Source organism: Panthera leo, chromosome D3 (genome assembly GCF_018350215.1).
Source record: "Panthera leo isolate Ple1 chromosome D3, P.leo_Ple1_pat1.1, whole genome shotgun sequence".
Taxonomy (NCBI): Eukaryota; Metazoa; Chordata; class Mammalia; order Carnivora; family Felidae; genus Panthera; species Panthera leo.
Genome location: NC_056690.1, coordinates 39070344 through 39085665, shown reverse-complemented (window position 1 = coordinate 39085665; position 15322 = coordinate 39070344). Strand labels below are relative to the sequence as shown.

The 15322-nt window shown below is 47.4% G+C and overlaps 1 protein-coding gene across 3 annotated transcripts; it reads right to left on the bottom strand.

The window, feature by feature from the left end:
• Positions 1-1740: 1740 nt before the first annotated feature.
• On the bottom strand, positions 1741-8765 carry ZBTB14 (zinc finger and BTB domain containing 14). Of its 3 annotated transcripts, none has more exons than XM_042910926.1 (3): positions 8678-8765; positions 6171-6254; positions 1741-4980 (listed from the first exon to the last, which is right to left on the bottom strand). In XM_042910926.1, exons 2-3 carry the CDS (start codon positions 6171-6173, stop codon positions 3634-3636), a joined length of 1350 nt encoding a protein of 449 aa, XP_042766860.1. In that variant the 5' UTR covers positions 6174-6254; positions 8678-8765; the 3' UTR covers positions 1741-3633. The 3 variants fall into 3 exon arrangements, with proteins under 3 accessions (XP_042766860.1, XP_042766861.1, XP_042766862.1); XM_042910927.1 differs by having other exon boundaries at positions 6171-6439; positions 8678-8719; XM_042910928.1 differs by lacking the exon at positions 8678-8765 and adding an exon at positions 6922-7681.
• Positions 8766-15322: the final 6557 nt, after the last annotated feature.

Sequence of the window (15322 nt, the reverse complement as noted above, 5' to 3'; positions counted from 1 at the left end):
AATTTCTAAGCAGAACCAGGATCCAATTCAAGTTTGCTTCCAAAAGTCTTTCCACTAAACCACATTTCCTTATCAGGATGAAAAAATTTGCATGAATATTGCTAATTTTCATGATCTCTCTTGAAGAGATCATGAACATACACCACTGCTGAAAACTGTCATAACCCAGATAAGTTACATCTAGAAGCCGACATAAAATTAGCGCGGCAACCTCTAACGAATCATGGATAATAGGTGATGGCCAAATGGCATCTTCATTTTTTAAAAAAGAACACTTAAGACCGAGAAAGGAAGCACAGTCTGCTAGGCAGGAGCCACATTTCTTCGGCCTTTGTATCTCCAGGATCTAGCCCAGGGCCTCATACACGATGCTCAACAGATGTTCAATGAATGATACACTACCTGACACATCTTGGGTCATCAAAGAGATGAAGAATTAAACTTAGTGTGTATAGCTTCAAGAGGCAGAAATTCCCAGTCACAAGGGGGTATGCTACAATGAAGACAAAATGCAAGAAAACAATGAGCAGTTAGGGCTATCTCAAAATGGCAGTGTATCATGAGGGGGGTGGGGAGCTGCCAATCACTAAAGTGCTCATGAAGTATGAGAATGACGCAGAATGACCTAAGGCCCTCACCTCTGCAATGGTTGTCAGTGGTCACCTTGCCTCCAGCCTGCCGTCTTGTCTCCCATTCATGGCGGTGGGGAGGGGGTTGGAGGTTTGGGCGTCGGAGAAAAGGGAGGTAGAGGTTCAAGGTAAATGACAGGAAAGCGAGAGTTCTCCATTATTCACTTCCCTGGAAGCCTCAACTCCTTACATTATACCAGTCCTATAACACACTTACAGGGAAGGCTTTCATGGCTGCTCCGGGAACTGGTCACCACTAACAGCATCACTCAGGAAAATTGAATTCCAGGTTCCCAGTGACTCGGCTATCCTTGTACAACATAATCCATTGAGCTGGAGACTGCATAAATGTGCACCTCAATTTTTTCTTCAACAAAATAGTAGGAATTTGTTAGCATCTGGCTCACTTGATGGTAACTTCTGTGATTTCTAACAATCCCAAATTCATGAAGTTAATCAACAGGCAATTCCCTAAAATTCAGATTTCCTAAAATTCTCTGTCACTGCCAATACACTGCACCTTGGCATAAAAGTTAAAACCAAGCCTACCGACATTTTCTTTGTACAAAAGGAAAAAAGTGGCTGACTTTCAGATAATGTAAAGGTAGTAACATTAACATTTAGAATCTCCTTTCCTCTCACATCGCAGATTCAGGGTCAGCATATTTCAGAATTAACGCCCTGTGACTGGAGGTCTAACATGAAGGCTTCACCATCCAGGGGACCACTCAAGTTAGCTGGGTGGGAGAGGCAGTCTGAAAGACCAGAGAACAGGAAAGGTTCCACGTCATGATTTTGCTGCCACCAAAAAACAAAGGGAACAAGCATGCTAGCACACATACAGACCCCGTAACCGGTGTTAGCCACGGTAAACCATAAATTCATTTCTCATGCAAAAGTGGACAGATGATAGGTATGTGCACAATACAAATCAAGTGCTGAAAATTAAGCTTTTTTGGGGTACCACCGAGACTCTGGTTTCACTGAGGATCAATAGCATGTGTTTAACTTGCAACTCTGTGTAAAACCATGATGAAGATAGCATAGAAAATGTGCTTCGGCAGAAAGCTGGGTGTGTGAAACGTTGCTATGAAAAAAATGAAAACAGGAATAACGGAAGTATATTTTCTTTTATATACAAAAATGAAGCCCCCAAAAATGGTTTGTTGCAGTAGCTATCGACAAGACGTTAAATTATTTTTCCTCTGCTTTGGTTAAAACAGCCAAGGAGCGCCAATCAGTTCCCCTTCCACTAACAGCATATAAACACAGTGACAAGACTACTTTTCGGACAGAATAAACGACTTTTAAGAAAGAAGATTAAATTAATTTTAAACTAAACATTTTACCAATAAATAACTTTCTTTAAAAGGTAGCATCTCCATCCTATGATCTTGGGCACAACATATACATCAAGTTAAAAAATAAAATTTCTCCTGTAACAGCAATTACAGGTGTTAATGCAACAAGCATGAAATGAAATTACTTTAATGTATCTTGAGGAAAAAAGTTCTAGGAATCAGAAATAAATTTTGAAAAATGACATTTTCCTAAAATTGTACATTCTAAAATAATTGACTAATACTTTATTACAGAACATAATTCAAACTATTTTGGCATTTCAATATATTCCTAAAGAAATGGTTAAAAAAAAAAAGTTTTCATACACCAAAATTGGAACAGTGTTTATACTTCTGTTTATGACTATGAAATGGCAACCAAATTCTACTTAAAACTGTAACCACCAATGATGAAATATACTTCAAAAAAATAAAAATTTGGTCTGATAGTCTTTAATATTAGTTAAAAAAGAGACTGATGTTTGCTGCTTATGAAAGTTATTTTAATCCAATGTGCAAAAAAAAAAAAAAGTGCAGCTGTCTACTTTTACTTGAAATACATAAGACCAACACTTCTACACTATTTACACACTTAAAAGATTTTCAATTTATTAATTTAAGTAACGATATTACATCTCCTATAAATCACGTGCTGCAGAGAGCCCAAACGCTTGATGACATTCTCTTAAGTGACACAAATGTATCCGAAGAAGCATACCTGTTCTTGTCCTAATTTGATCCTAAATAAAAATCCAAGTTCAAAAATCAATTGAGAATTATTTTGATCTAGAAAATCTTGGAATTGTTGCAAACATGAAAACCTTGTCCCTGAGAGCAGGTTCCTAGTCCCCCTTTGCTATCCCTCTAATAACTGGTCTACCCCACAAACCACATCTGCCGCCGAGTGACAATGCCCCAAAAGAGAGGAACAAAAAGAACTCAGCCCCCAGACCACCATCATCCCTGTGGGTTTGCTCAGCCTCGTGTTCGGGACTTGTGACTACATCTTTTGGGGGAAGTAAGGGCAATCAAAATGAAGAAACATTTTAGCAAAGCAACCATCATTTGTCCACAAAAATAGTGAAAAACAGTGATATAAAATTAACAAACCGAATACAAATCTAATGCCATTCTGCACTTCTGGAACTTGTGTTCGTATCCACGCGGTGTTCTTGGTCAACCACCCACCAGTATTTTCTGCATCTACATGACGTACTCTTATTAAGTTATTAAAAAGGCTGTTTTGACTGTGAAGTCACAAATAAGCGTGATGATCAGGAAATCAATTTACTCAATTATCACTCTGTGCAATACACTCACCAGCGCAGCAAGTGTCGAGAGGAATTAAAAATGGAATAGAAGTCTCCTACTTCTGGACTGGACACAGGAGTTCTCAAATTAAAATCATAAAAAAGAGGGAGGGGGACTTACTGGCAACATTACTACCAGACACCAGACAGGACAGTGACACTGTTTGGTCGGAACCAAGGAACCTGACTTCCTTGCAAAGTTTTAAAACTACCTAACCAAGCACTGCCTTAAGTCCAGCGAGTACAATGCTCCGTAAGTTTCCACAAAAATACAGCGACTGGCGTTCATGTATGACGAACAATGCAGTCTCAGTCTCCGGGGCTCAGGCGAAACGGGGTCCTGTCCCATCACCTCTAGCTACAGGCTATCGTTTCCAACTGCTGCTCGGCTTCAGCGGCCATCGCTGCTGCCTGCAACTGTTCTGTCTCGCTCTGGATGGCACTGGGGGTCACCTGCTTCCTTTCACTGTGCATATTGTTCTCGTGCCTTTTCAGATCAGACGCCTTGGCAAATGCCTTGGTGCAAGAGCCACATACAAAGGGCTTCTCCCCTCTGTGTCTTCGTTCGTGGTCTTTGAGGTGGGACTTGTGTTTGAAGGCTTTGTCACACATGTGGCACGCAAAAGGTCTCTCGTTACTGTGAACTCTCTCGTGCTTCTTTAAGTCTGGGGCGCGGATAAATGATTTTCCACACACCTCGCAACTGTAGGGTTTGTACCCTGTGTGGATTTTTAGGTGTTCTTTCAGGTGGGCCTGTGTGGTAAAACCTTTTGTGCACATTTCACAGACAAACGGCCTGTCTGCCGTGTGGAGTTTCTCATGCTTCCTCAACCTGCCTTCGTCAGAGAATGTCTTACCGCACGCCTGGCAGGCTATCTGCTCCCGATGGTGGCCATAGAGTAAGTACTCGAACTTCATGTCACTGGCAGCTGTTGTCCAGCCTGGCGTCTGTTCATCCTTCACTTCACTCATTCCGTCGTTAAATGTTAAGGCTTGAGGGGTCTGGGACCCCAAATCTTTCGATTCCGGGGTCTCCATGGATTCTACCTCCTGCCCGTAGCAATTTACTTTCCGGACTTCCTCACTCCCCAGCTCTTTTAAGATTGCTTCCTGAACCCTGAGCGTTGTCGTCGGTGACTTGCCGTCCTCCTGACTCGGGGGGGTGCCTTCTACCGTGTCATCGGAAGGACTGTCATCCTGGTCTCCAATTTCTTCCACGTCATCATCCTGAGTGTCAGCAGCATCTCCAATGGGGCGATTTATTTTGAGGCAATACTTACTCTTTGACTGGCCGTTGTTTTCATCGGGACTGGAGACATCACGCTTCTGAGTACAGAGTTTATCCAAAAACCGGATACCAAGAATCTGACCCGATGACATCATTAGGTTGACATCTTCTTTTTTCACAGAAATCTTTGCTGTGTACATGTAGTTCAGGACCTCTTCGAATATATCAGAACGAAGAAAATCTATTTCTATTACCGAAGAGCTATCAACCTCAAGCTTCTTGAAAAGCTTTTTAAAGTAGGTGCTGCAGGCGGCAAGAACACACCTGTGTGCTCGGAATTTCACATCTTCGACCACAATGGCGATATCACAGAATTCTCCTTCCAGGCGTTGTTCGTTTAGTGTTTTCAGAAACAGAGTTTTATGATCGTCGTCATTATATTTAATGGTTTCAGACATACTGATGAAAAACTCCTGCAAAAAAATTGTTAAAAACAGAGTTTGAGATTTACGACCAATACTTTTTCCACATACAAAACACAGGTGGGCTTTCATTTCCTTATGAATTTTCAGTAGCTAGCAATTTCAGAAAGTCAATGTTAGGAGTGGTTCAAGAACAGGAGTACGAAAGACTGGGATATCCATCCCAGCTTGGGGATGGCCATGCTGTCACTTCTATTCATCTTCAGTTTAAAAAGTATTTGTTTAGTAATAATAACAGCCACTTTGAGTGGGCACGTAATACATGCCAGACCCTGTTCTGTGTGCTTTGCGTGCCTTCACAAATGTACCGATTAAATAACCTTAGGACACAGGCATTCCTACCCACCACCCACCCCTCCACCCCCCCTTTATACATGACTTTAGGAACCTGCTCAATACTCTGGTTATTTACTGGAGAGCTGGGACTCCAATCCAGGCAACCTACCCCAAAACTTGTGCTGCTGACAAGGAGAGGTAATGACAACAAATAACCTCAAGGTTTAAGAAAGAGGTGCGAGGCCAAGAGCCTCTACTCCTGTCGTGTCTACTCTAATTCCGTGTACAGAAGAGATTCCGCGAAGCAACTAACAGCACTCAGTGTTCTACTTCCTGGACAGAAGAGACGCATCACTCCCGTAGAACCAGAAAGAGATATCATTGCCAAAACATCCCACTTAGTGTTGTCTTCTGGGGTTTTTTCCTCACCGGCCTTGGGCTACTTCTGAATGAGGGTTATGGTTTAATATGACCCTCAGACAATCAGATGGCATTTGGGAGGACAGTGATAAGTGTCTTCAGTCCACCTGGATGCCAATCTATCTGCCATCCGGACGAAAGCGTCATCGGGACTGGATGTGCTTGGCAAGTGCTGTATTTTATAAGCTAAAAAACTTCTGAACTGGCACGAGACATCTGGCGCAAAAGACAGTTCTAAAGAATTATCTTTTTAAAAGAATGTGTCCTGTATGATTTCTTTTTGAAACATTGTTTTCCTTTTATTTAACAAAGCATTCTCCCCAAAGAAACAGAAGTTCTAATGCATAACCGATACGTATATATATCATACTGTGCACATGTTACTGTGCATATACGTTATATGTTGTATACGTTATACACACTGTGTTTTTTAAAGCAAACACCAAACCATATTTTCAAGATTTAATATCCAGAGTTATAGTTACCATGAACAACTCAGGCTATTATCTTAATGCTTCAAACACCAAATTCTTCAGATCAGAATAACTCTGATCAGGGATGCGCCAGTCCTATAAGAGAAAAGGACAAACAAGAATAAGGTAGGACCTTCCCCCCATCCCAAATTCTAAACAAGAATATTTTCAAGAATTGATTTTAAAAAATAAACTTTCCTTTCTCGTCCTGCCACTTGCACATGTACCCATTTTCAGGTTGGGAACAGAGAGGAGGGTGACTGGCAGCATCAGGTCCAGCTCTGAACAGATATGAATGAGAACAGATAAAGGCTGTGGCACTTGGGGCGTGCAGGGGCGGTACACTGGGATTAGAGGAATGGGTTGGAGAACCACTAAGGAAGTCCTAACAAAGCCCATGCCCAGATTTGCACAGAGGTTGATAGCTACACAGATACAGAAAAAGCCAGTAAGTATCCCCTACCCCCACCATTTCCTGCTTGGGCATATAGCCCTCCACCTTTATTTCTAGGCTCATAGAAGCATATAGTGTGTACGTTTTAAAAATCAATATAAAGTCATAGACGTGCCCATACCCCACAATTAACCTTGGAGGAGAGAGAACAGTAGCTGCTTTCTTCTTTCCACGCTTCTATGTGATGTGCACCTACCACTTAAACTACACTGCTGTTTATTGTTGTAACTGAGAAATCCCGGTGTTTTCACCTCTATCCCTACTGGGAGACTGAAAAAATTCTAGCTTTTAGGGGGTTTTAACTCTTACCAGAGGGACTCCATCCTGCAGACCAATATTCTGAAAAACATCTTTCCTCGACTGAACAGTGAGCACGCAAACTTTGGTGTGGTAGAACCAAGGACTGAGCTGCAATATTCTTCCACAAAAATTGTGGTGCAAGAACCGAACTTAGAGACCAACATTCTGAAAACCCTCCCAAGTTCCCTCTCCAGAAAAACAAACACACCCCTAAGCTGCCTAAAGTAGCAGGGGGTTTCTCATCTGCACACTGTGAGAGCTGGGCAACATTACTAATAGCTGCGGACCCCGCCAGTCCCTTCGATGCACCTCGGCCTGCAGTCATCTCCAAGGGAAGACAGCCACGCAAAACCTTCCTACCTATTCGCTTCCCACTGTTGTAACTCTCCCTAAGGCTTGTGGGATAAAAGTGCATGGGACTAGGGAGAGGAGTGGCCCTGCAGTACCCATGGCGACACACCACGGTGCTGAATTTGGTGGGATGGAGGGTGCAGTGTGATATTTGGTCCCCACTCTCTCGCAAGATCGCCGAGGACCATTACTTTCTGCTGAGACGTTCCAGTTGCTAAGTTCAGGTGAGTTAAACTGAAAGACGGCCGTTGCCGGTATTTGTGTAGGTGCAGGGAAAGCTGTAGCCCCAACTACACCTCCAAACAAAGCTGCCCCTTTATTGTGGTTCTCCAAACCGCTGGCGCGCTGGGCCGCCGTTAGAGAGCAGGGAGCAGGGGCTCCAGCAAAGTCAAACTTACATAAGCAGCGGCAGCCGCCTCCCCTACCCCGGAGCAGCCGCGACAATGGCGGCGGCGCGACTTCCCGGTTGAAAGCTCGCAACTTCGGGATGGGGAGGAAGCAGGGAACGAAGCGCAAGACCCAAGAGGACTTCGGAGCCTCTCAGGCCTCGCTCTCGTCCCTTTCGGCCCGGGAGGTGGGGGGTCGGATAAGGCCCTTTGCATCCCTTCCTAAACAAAAGCTCCCCGCCTCGCAGCCGGGAGGTGAAAGAGCCACTTTCCCTTTCAAAATCGCAGTCCAGAGCAGGCTGGGGGCCGCGGCTCCGCGCCCAAGAGGGAGGGCCGGCGGCGGCGAGCGGGAGCGGGAGCGGGCGTGCAGCCCGGCTCCGCAGCCCCGCGCCGCGCCCCGCGAGCCCGGAGCTCGCGCCCCGCGCACTCCCCGGCCGGCTCGCGCCGGGCCCTCCCCCGCCCTCCCGCGGCCGGGGGCGGGGGCGGCGCGCGGCCGGCTTCCAAGCTCCGCGGGCGCACCCGGGAGTGCGTGCGCGGGGGTCCCGGCCCCCTCCGCGGCAGGCAGCTGGGGGCGGCGCGGCGGGGCCCGCGGCTCGTAGGGGCGGCGCCCGGCGGGCCGCGCTCCGCGCCGGGCTCTGAGCCGTCCCCACCCCCACCCCCACCGCGGTGCACTGCGGCGGTGCGAGCGGGGGCGGCCATGAACTCCGCCGCCGAGACTCGGCGAGCGCGCGCGCGGGGCCGCCGCCGCCGCCGCCGCCCGGCCGCTACCGGAGCCCGCTCGCCGGCCTGCGCGGTCCCTAGGGCGCCCGGTCCCTTCGCCCGGCCCGGCCCCGGCCCACGCCCGGCGCCGCTCGCATCGCGCCGCCAGCGGCCGCCCGCACATCCTGGAACTGGCTGGTGCCCCAGAGCTCGGCGAGAACGCGCTTCTTCCGGGCCGCCCCGCCGCGCCGGCGGCCGGCCGCCCCCGCGCCCCCGCGGCCGCCTCGCGGATGGCCCGGGCCCCTTCCGCACCCCCGGCCCGCGCTTACCTGCAGCCTGGCACAGCCACAGACACTCGCCGTGGGCTCCCCGCGCTCACTGCACGCAGGCCGGGGACGGGTTGGACGCGGGGCGCGGGGGCACGGTGGGTGGCAGTGTATTTTGAATTTTTTTTTTTTTTGGAGTTTGGGGAGGGGGCGGGGTGGGAGGGAATCGTGCACGTCCCTGATGGTAGCAGCCCTCCTCCTGCACGAGCACAGAATGTCTAGCCGGCCGTGAACACCCCCACCGGCACCCCCCCCTTCCCGTGCATGCGCGGTGCGGGCTGGGGGGAAGGCGCGCCACCGGCTTGCGCAGGCACGGAACCCGACAGGGCCTCTAAATGGGCCTGCAAGGAAAGGGTTAATCCGGGACCTTGCGACGCTTTAGGATGGAGTCTACGGGGCCGCCCCCGGAGGGCCCTGGCCTGCGCACGCGCGCGCACGCGCGCGGCTTGGGGCGCGCGGAGCCCGCGCGCGGGAGAAGGGGTGGGCGGGGCGGGGGCGGGGCTTCGTGAGCAGACGAGCGTAAGCACGAGCGCCGCTCGCGGGCACCCGCCCTGCCTGGTGCTCCCGCCTCCCGCCCAGACTCCTGGGCTCCCGCCCGCGCCCGCCGCCGGCGCTGCGCCGGGGACGCGGGAGCGCGGCGCTCCCGTGCGTGTGCATGTTCGTGGGGCAGTGCCGCCCTCGGGCGCGCGCAGGTCGGGCGCTGCGCCTGCGGGGCTCGCCCACGGCTCCAGCGTGGGGGTTCCGGGCACCTTAGCCCCTCGCGCACACTGGCAGAGGCTCGGACACGAGGTTTCGGACGTTGTGTCTTGGCTGGTGTTGCTGGTGTCTTGTGTGTATTGGGAGAATGATAGGCGCTCGACAAACGTTAGCAAAGCAAATGAATAAAATGACATCTTTCATTTGGAATGTGAGGGGTGACCCGAGTCACCCAGGAGAAAGGGAACACCCATAAAGCTCTGGATCCAGCCAAACCTGTGCCCCCGCTCCCGCATTTACCCGAACACTCTGAAATCTCGGGGGCTGGAGGCCCTCGCTCTTTTGTGGCAGTAGTGAGATTGGACTTAATTTCATTTGAAGCTTCCTCAGAGAACTCTGAGAACAGCACTGTTCTTAACATCCCTGTTCAGCAAAAGTAATGGCTCTGTTAGTGTTCAAAGTATGTCTTGTTCCTTCTGATGGTGTGGCTGGGCTTGTGTCTGGCATATGGGGACCTGGGAAGTCCCTTCCGCTCCTGAGGTTTTCTCTTCACCCAAACATAGGAAGCGGGACAGCACTACCGCATGTCCTTGGAGTTGCTTATGCTGCTTTATCATACCTGCTTTAACAGCGTTTCACAAAAGCACGCATGATTTGACATCTAAAAATTAGAATAGGACCTTCCTCTTGGGCTTGTGTGATGATTACATAGCAAACATTTAAGAAATAATATCATTGGCTGTGTTCAATTCTAAAGAAATTCTAGAGGGTTTCAGTGGATTTTATAATATTTGACATGTGTTTCAATGTTCTGAACGATAGATAATTTTATGCACATCCTTTTTGATGTTCACAAAAGCATGGCATTTAGGAGGTCTGCTGAATGAAAAAGGACAGCATAGACCAGTTTTAGGGGTCAGACATCCAGTTCCAATATTAGGTACATTGTTTAGCTTCTCTAAACCTCACCTTCTTATTCTCTGAAATGGAGATAAAGGAAGCACCTATTAGAGCAGTTGCACGGATTAAATGAAATAACGCTTGGTTAAGCGCCTAGCTCAAATATTAGCTCCATGATGTTAAGTGACCTGCCCACTCTCCATAGAGAGTGGGTTTAAGTGGCGGGGCAGGACCGGAACGGCCGAAGTTCATGCTGGCACCGGATCCCTATGTAGCCTCCTTCCCTCTAACGCCACGGCTGGGCCTGTTTATTCCTATTTACACAGATTTTAAGATTACGCTTCAATCCTGTTTTGTATTTAAAGGGGATGATAATAGTACTGTATCATAGGGCTATGCTATCAAGCAACAAGGTTGCGACTGCCTGTACCAGTGGTGGGCGTGGCTAGCACTTACGGTTCATCGTCTGCTACCGTTCCCCATTCTTCCATACCACGTACTTGCCGAGGTTCACGAACTCAGTCTGCGTGTGTTGGTCTGCCTCCTATGTAAAGACAGTCTGTTTGCGTATGGCTAGGTAAAGTCTTCCCAGCACCGGACTCATCTGAGGAAATGAAAATAGTTCGGAAGAGATCTCAAGCACTAGACTGCACTTCCCAAGTGGCAGATTCCTGACATCTAGGCGTCAATTAACCCTCTTCTCTCATTCGTTTTATGGGCTCTGCCCATCTGTTCCTTGCTTCATGAGGATCACGGGTCTGAGGCTAAATTAAAAGGGCAACTCCATGGGAAGGCAGAGGGAAGGATTGGGAAACCATACAGGAAGGGCCTGACCCGGACCTGGCACTTTGCCTGGTCACCAGCCTTAACTCGGCATTGTGCAGCACCCATTAGGCCCTCGATAAATATTGGTGACAGATAAGTGACAACCCAGAACTCGATACCAAGGAGAGTTACAAGGGCGCATTGTGGGACTGATGGGGAGGGGGAGGTGAGGGCCTTCCTGAAATGCACCAACCTGAGGCCCTTGAAGGAAATCTCTCTCTCCTACTATCACTCTGTGTGGACTTCTCTGTCCAAGTACTTGGCTGGGAGCCCCTTATGTCTCCCCTGGAATGCCCACAGACTCCTCCTGAGTGGAGCCTGCTTCTAAGAACTGTGAGGCCTGATGTATGGGGTCTGTGGTATGGAATTTGAGGTGCCGGGGCCTAGGGTGGTGATGGAGCAGCTCCCAGAGACCTTTGGAAGTGTTAGATCATTGGGGTTCTCACAGTCGGGGCCGGGGGGGGGGGGGGGAGGCTGATTTCTCTATCACACCGACCTTGGGCCCTCTGACTGGTTTTGACCAGTGGAAGATGGGCAGACAAGAGAATGAGTTTGGAGCAGAGGCTGGGAGAAGCAGTGTGTGTTTTGCTTTGACTCCTGTGCTTGTGTGGTCCACAGTGAGAGGACCATGCCCACGATGCTACTGCCTCTACAGCCTGGGCCCCTCAATGACAGGCACACCTGGGAGAATGAAGCCGATCCAGAACCTGAGCCCGGGCAAGCCCAGGCTGATCCGCAGATCCATGAGTGAGAAATAAACACTTGTTTTTGTAAATCCCTGGGAGATTGTGTTTTGTGATTTGTTATCCCAGCAACACCTCATATGCCTACACAAGGAAGAATGTCCCATCAAGGGCCAATAAGCAACCTGCCCTCATTGCTCTGAGAACACTGGCTACAGTAAATGAACAATAAATATATCCAATCCCTAATAACACAGAGGTAGGAATACACACATTCAACAAATAATCACATGCATAATTATAGAACTGCACATTGTAACGCATGCTTTAATAAGTTAAAAAGCATAAGATGTGATGGAAAAGAATTAATTTTGACTGAGAAATCAATAAAAGTCTCTGGAAAGATACACATTTAAGGTCTGAAGGATGAAGGATAGGCAAAGAGGGGAGATAGCATTTCGGGCACAGGGGGAACACTATGAACGAGCAGGTGGAAGGAGCTAGGTGTGCCTGAGGCTCTGACAGAGTGCCAGTCACTCTGTCCTGCAGACGGGAGCACAGTGAGCATGGCCTGGGTCAATGGGAACGGCAGGGCCCAGCATGTTCAGGAACTTGCAGCTGCAGTGAGGGGTTTGGCTTTTACGCTAAGCACAGTGAGAGCCATCAGAGGGTTTTTCTTTTAAACTAACATTTACTTAGGTGAATTTATTAGTCTCACGACTAGAATAGATTAGGCCCATGGAACACAGACATGGACTTTGAATTTCAAATACCTCCAATGGTGAGACCACTCATGTAAAACTCTTGCCATAGTTTAGGTTGTGGGGAATGTTTTAAATACAATCAAGTGAAATACTAGCCTTCGTTATCTAGCAATAGGGAAAAAAAGTTAACAATTTACTCACATTTACTTAAAAAAAATGTTTATTGGGGCGCCTGGGTGGCTCAGTTGGTTAAGGGCCCAACTGTGACTTCGGCTCAGGTCACGATCTCACAGTTTGTGGGTTCAAGCCCCGCGTCGGGCTCTGTGCTGGCAGCTCAGAGCCCAGAGCCTTCTTCGGATTCTGTCTCTCTTTCTCTCTCTGCCCCTCTTCTACTCACTTCTATCTAGCTGTCTCTCAAAAATAAACATGTTTATTTTTGAGAGAAAGCTGGGGAGGGGCAGAGAGAGAGGGAGAGAGAATTTCAAACAGGCTCCCCCCGGTAAGCACAGAGCCCTAAATGGGGCTCAATCTCAGGAACCTTGAGATCATGAACTGAGCCAAAATCAAGAGTCGGAGGCTTAACCGACTGAGCCACCCAGGCACCCCGTGAAATTTACTTTTAAATAAAATACATTTATTAAATACTATCCTAAGTAGTATAATTTCAGTCAAACTTGCATTTGAGCTGCTGTATGCTTGCTGTTTCTGGATCAGTAGAAGAAACTTGTTGATTAACCACAATGAAAATACTATACACTATCTAAAAACCAAATGAAAAGAAAACAAATTACTAATAAGACTCACATTTACAGAATATACATTTGTAAAACATCATCCTAAGAAGTTTCATTGGAGCTATTCAATAGGTACTTAAATAATAGCAGTGGAACTGAAAAAGGAAAAACAAACTTATTTAAAAAAAATTTTTTTTAATGTTTATTTTGGGGAGAGAAAGAGAGACAGAGCATCAGCAGGGGAGGGGCAGAGAGAGGGAGACACAGAATCTGAAGGAGGCTCCAGGCTCTGAGCAGTCAGCACAGAGCCTGACATGGGGCTCAAACTCACCAACCACGGGATTGTGACCTGAGGCAAAGTTGGATGCTTAACCAACTGAGCCACTCAGGTGCCCCCAAACTCAAACTTATTTTAGAAGAAGGAGGGGTGGCTGGGTGGCTCAGTCGGTTAACCATCCAACTTCGGCTCAGGTCATGATCTTGCAGTTCATGGGTTTGAGCCCCACATCGGGCTCTGTGCTGACAGTTTGGAGCCTGGAGTCTGCTTTGGATCTGTGTCTCCCTCTCTCTCTGCCCCTCCCCCATTTGTGCTCTGGCCCTCTCTCCCTCTCTCTCTCTCTCTCTCAAAAATAAATAAACCTTAGGGGTGCCTGGGTGGCTCAGTCGGTTAAGCGTCCGACTTCGGCTCAGGTCATGATCTCACGGTCCGTGGGTTTGAGCCCCGCGTCGGGCTCTGTGCTGACAGCTCAGAGCCTGGAGCCTGTTTCAGATTCTGTGTGTCCCTCTTTCTCTGACCCTCCCCTGTTCATGCTCTCTCTCTCTCTCGGTCTCAAAAATAAATAAATGTTAAAAAAAAATTAAAAAATAAATAAATAAATAAACCTTAAAAAAATTTAATGGAAAGAAAGAAATATTATTGCTATGTTTCTGGATTATTTTAGTGGTCTCCTTAAGAAAAAAAAATACTGTAATTACATTACCTACAAATGGAATAAAATGGGAGCAATTAATTTATAAGAGTCACATTCAAATATAGAACATTATTCTAAGAAGTATAATTATATCAAACTTCCATTTAGGCCTTGAATATTCCCTTAATTAATAGCAATAAAACGAAGAGACAAAAAAGCAAAGTTACTTTAGTAGAAAGGGGGAAAAGTACCTTGTTTTTGTTCTATATCTTCAGAAGTATGCATTTGGGAAGATAGGGTCTACTTAAGATGTGATTTACTTCCGTTTTCTGGTTTTGTGGACAGAAGATTGAATCCAGCACTTTCTTTAGACATTTCTTGTTGCTAATTTCGGACGTGCTGGCCAGGGAAGTCGCTTGGCGGCATGAATTTCTGGAGAGGTTTGTTCTCACTTTCTAGAAGAAGGACATAACAGGGTATTCTCTTCTCGGAAACTGCCCCCTAAGACTTCTCTGTCACATCTGAACTCTGAAGGAAGAGTCTGGGCCAGCAGCTCCTCTCTGAGGTGGGAGAGTTAAGTCAAGAAAAAGTTCTGAATATCTGCTAGGGCAAGGTGCACAAGCACAAGTGTGCCTTGTATTTGTGGAGGAACCCCTGTATAAGCATGGGGTTGGCTGAACAGAGGGATCCCCCCAGTGCGGGTTTGAATCTGAAGAAGCATCAGGTCTACCGGGACACCAGACCCTGGATCCCCATGGCGAGATAGCCCGTTGCGTCTCCTTTCTCTGAAATCTGGTCATCCAGAGGGTTCCTTCGTGATCTTCTTGGGTTAACATCAGAAGGAGCTGGGTGAACTCTTTATGGGAACATTCTGTACTATCTTAACCACTCTCTGTAAATAGTGTATTATTTCAAAACAGACCATTTTTCTGTACAGGTAATTTTTTTTTTCTCTGACTGCTTTCAAGATTTTTTCTTCGTTTTAGTTTTTATTTAGCATTTTGATTAAGGCATTTCTGGGTATGGAGTTCATTAAGTTTATTCTATTTGGGATTCATTGAGCTTCTTGAATCTGTGGGATTCTATCTTTCTCTAAATTTGGGTAGTTTTCTGCTAGAACTGATAAACAACTTCAGTAAAGTCACAGGATACAAAAGTCAACGTACAGGAATCTGTTGCATTTCTATACATCAAA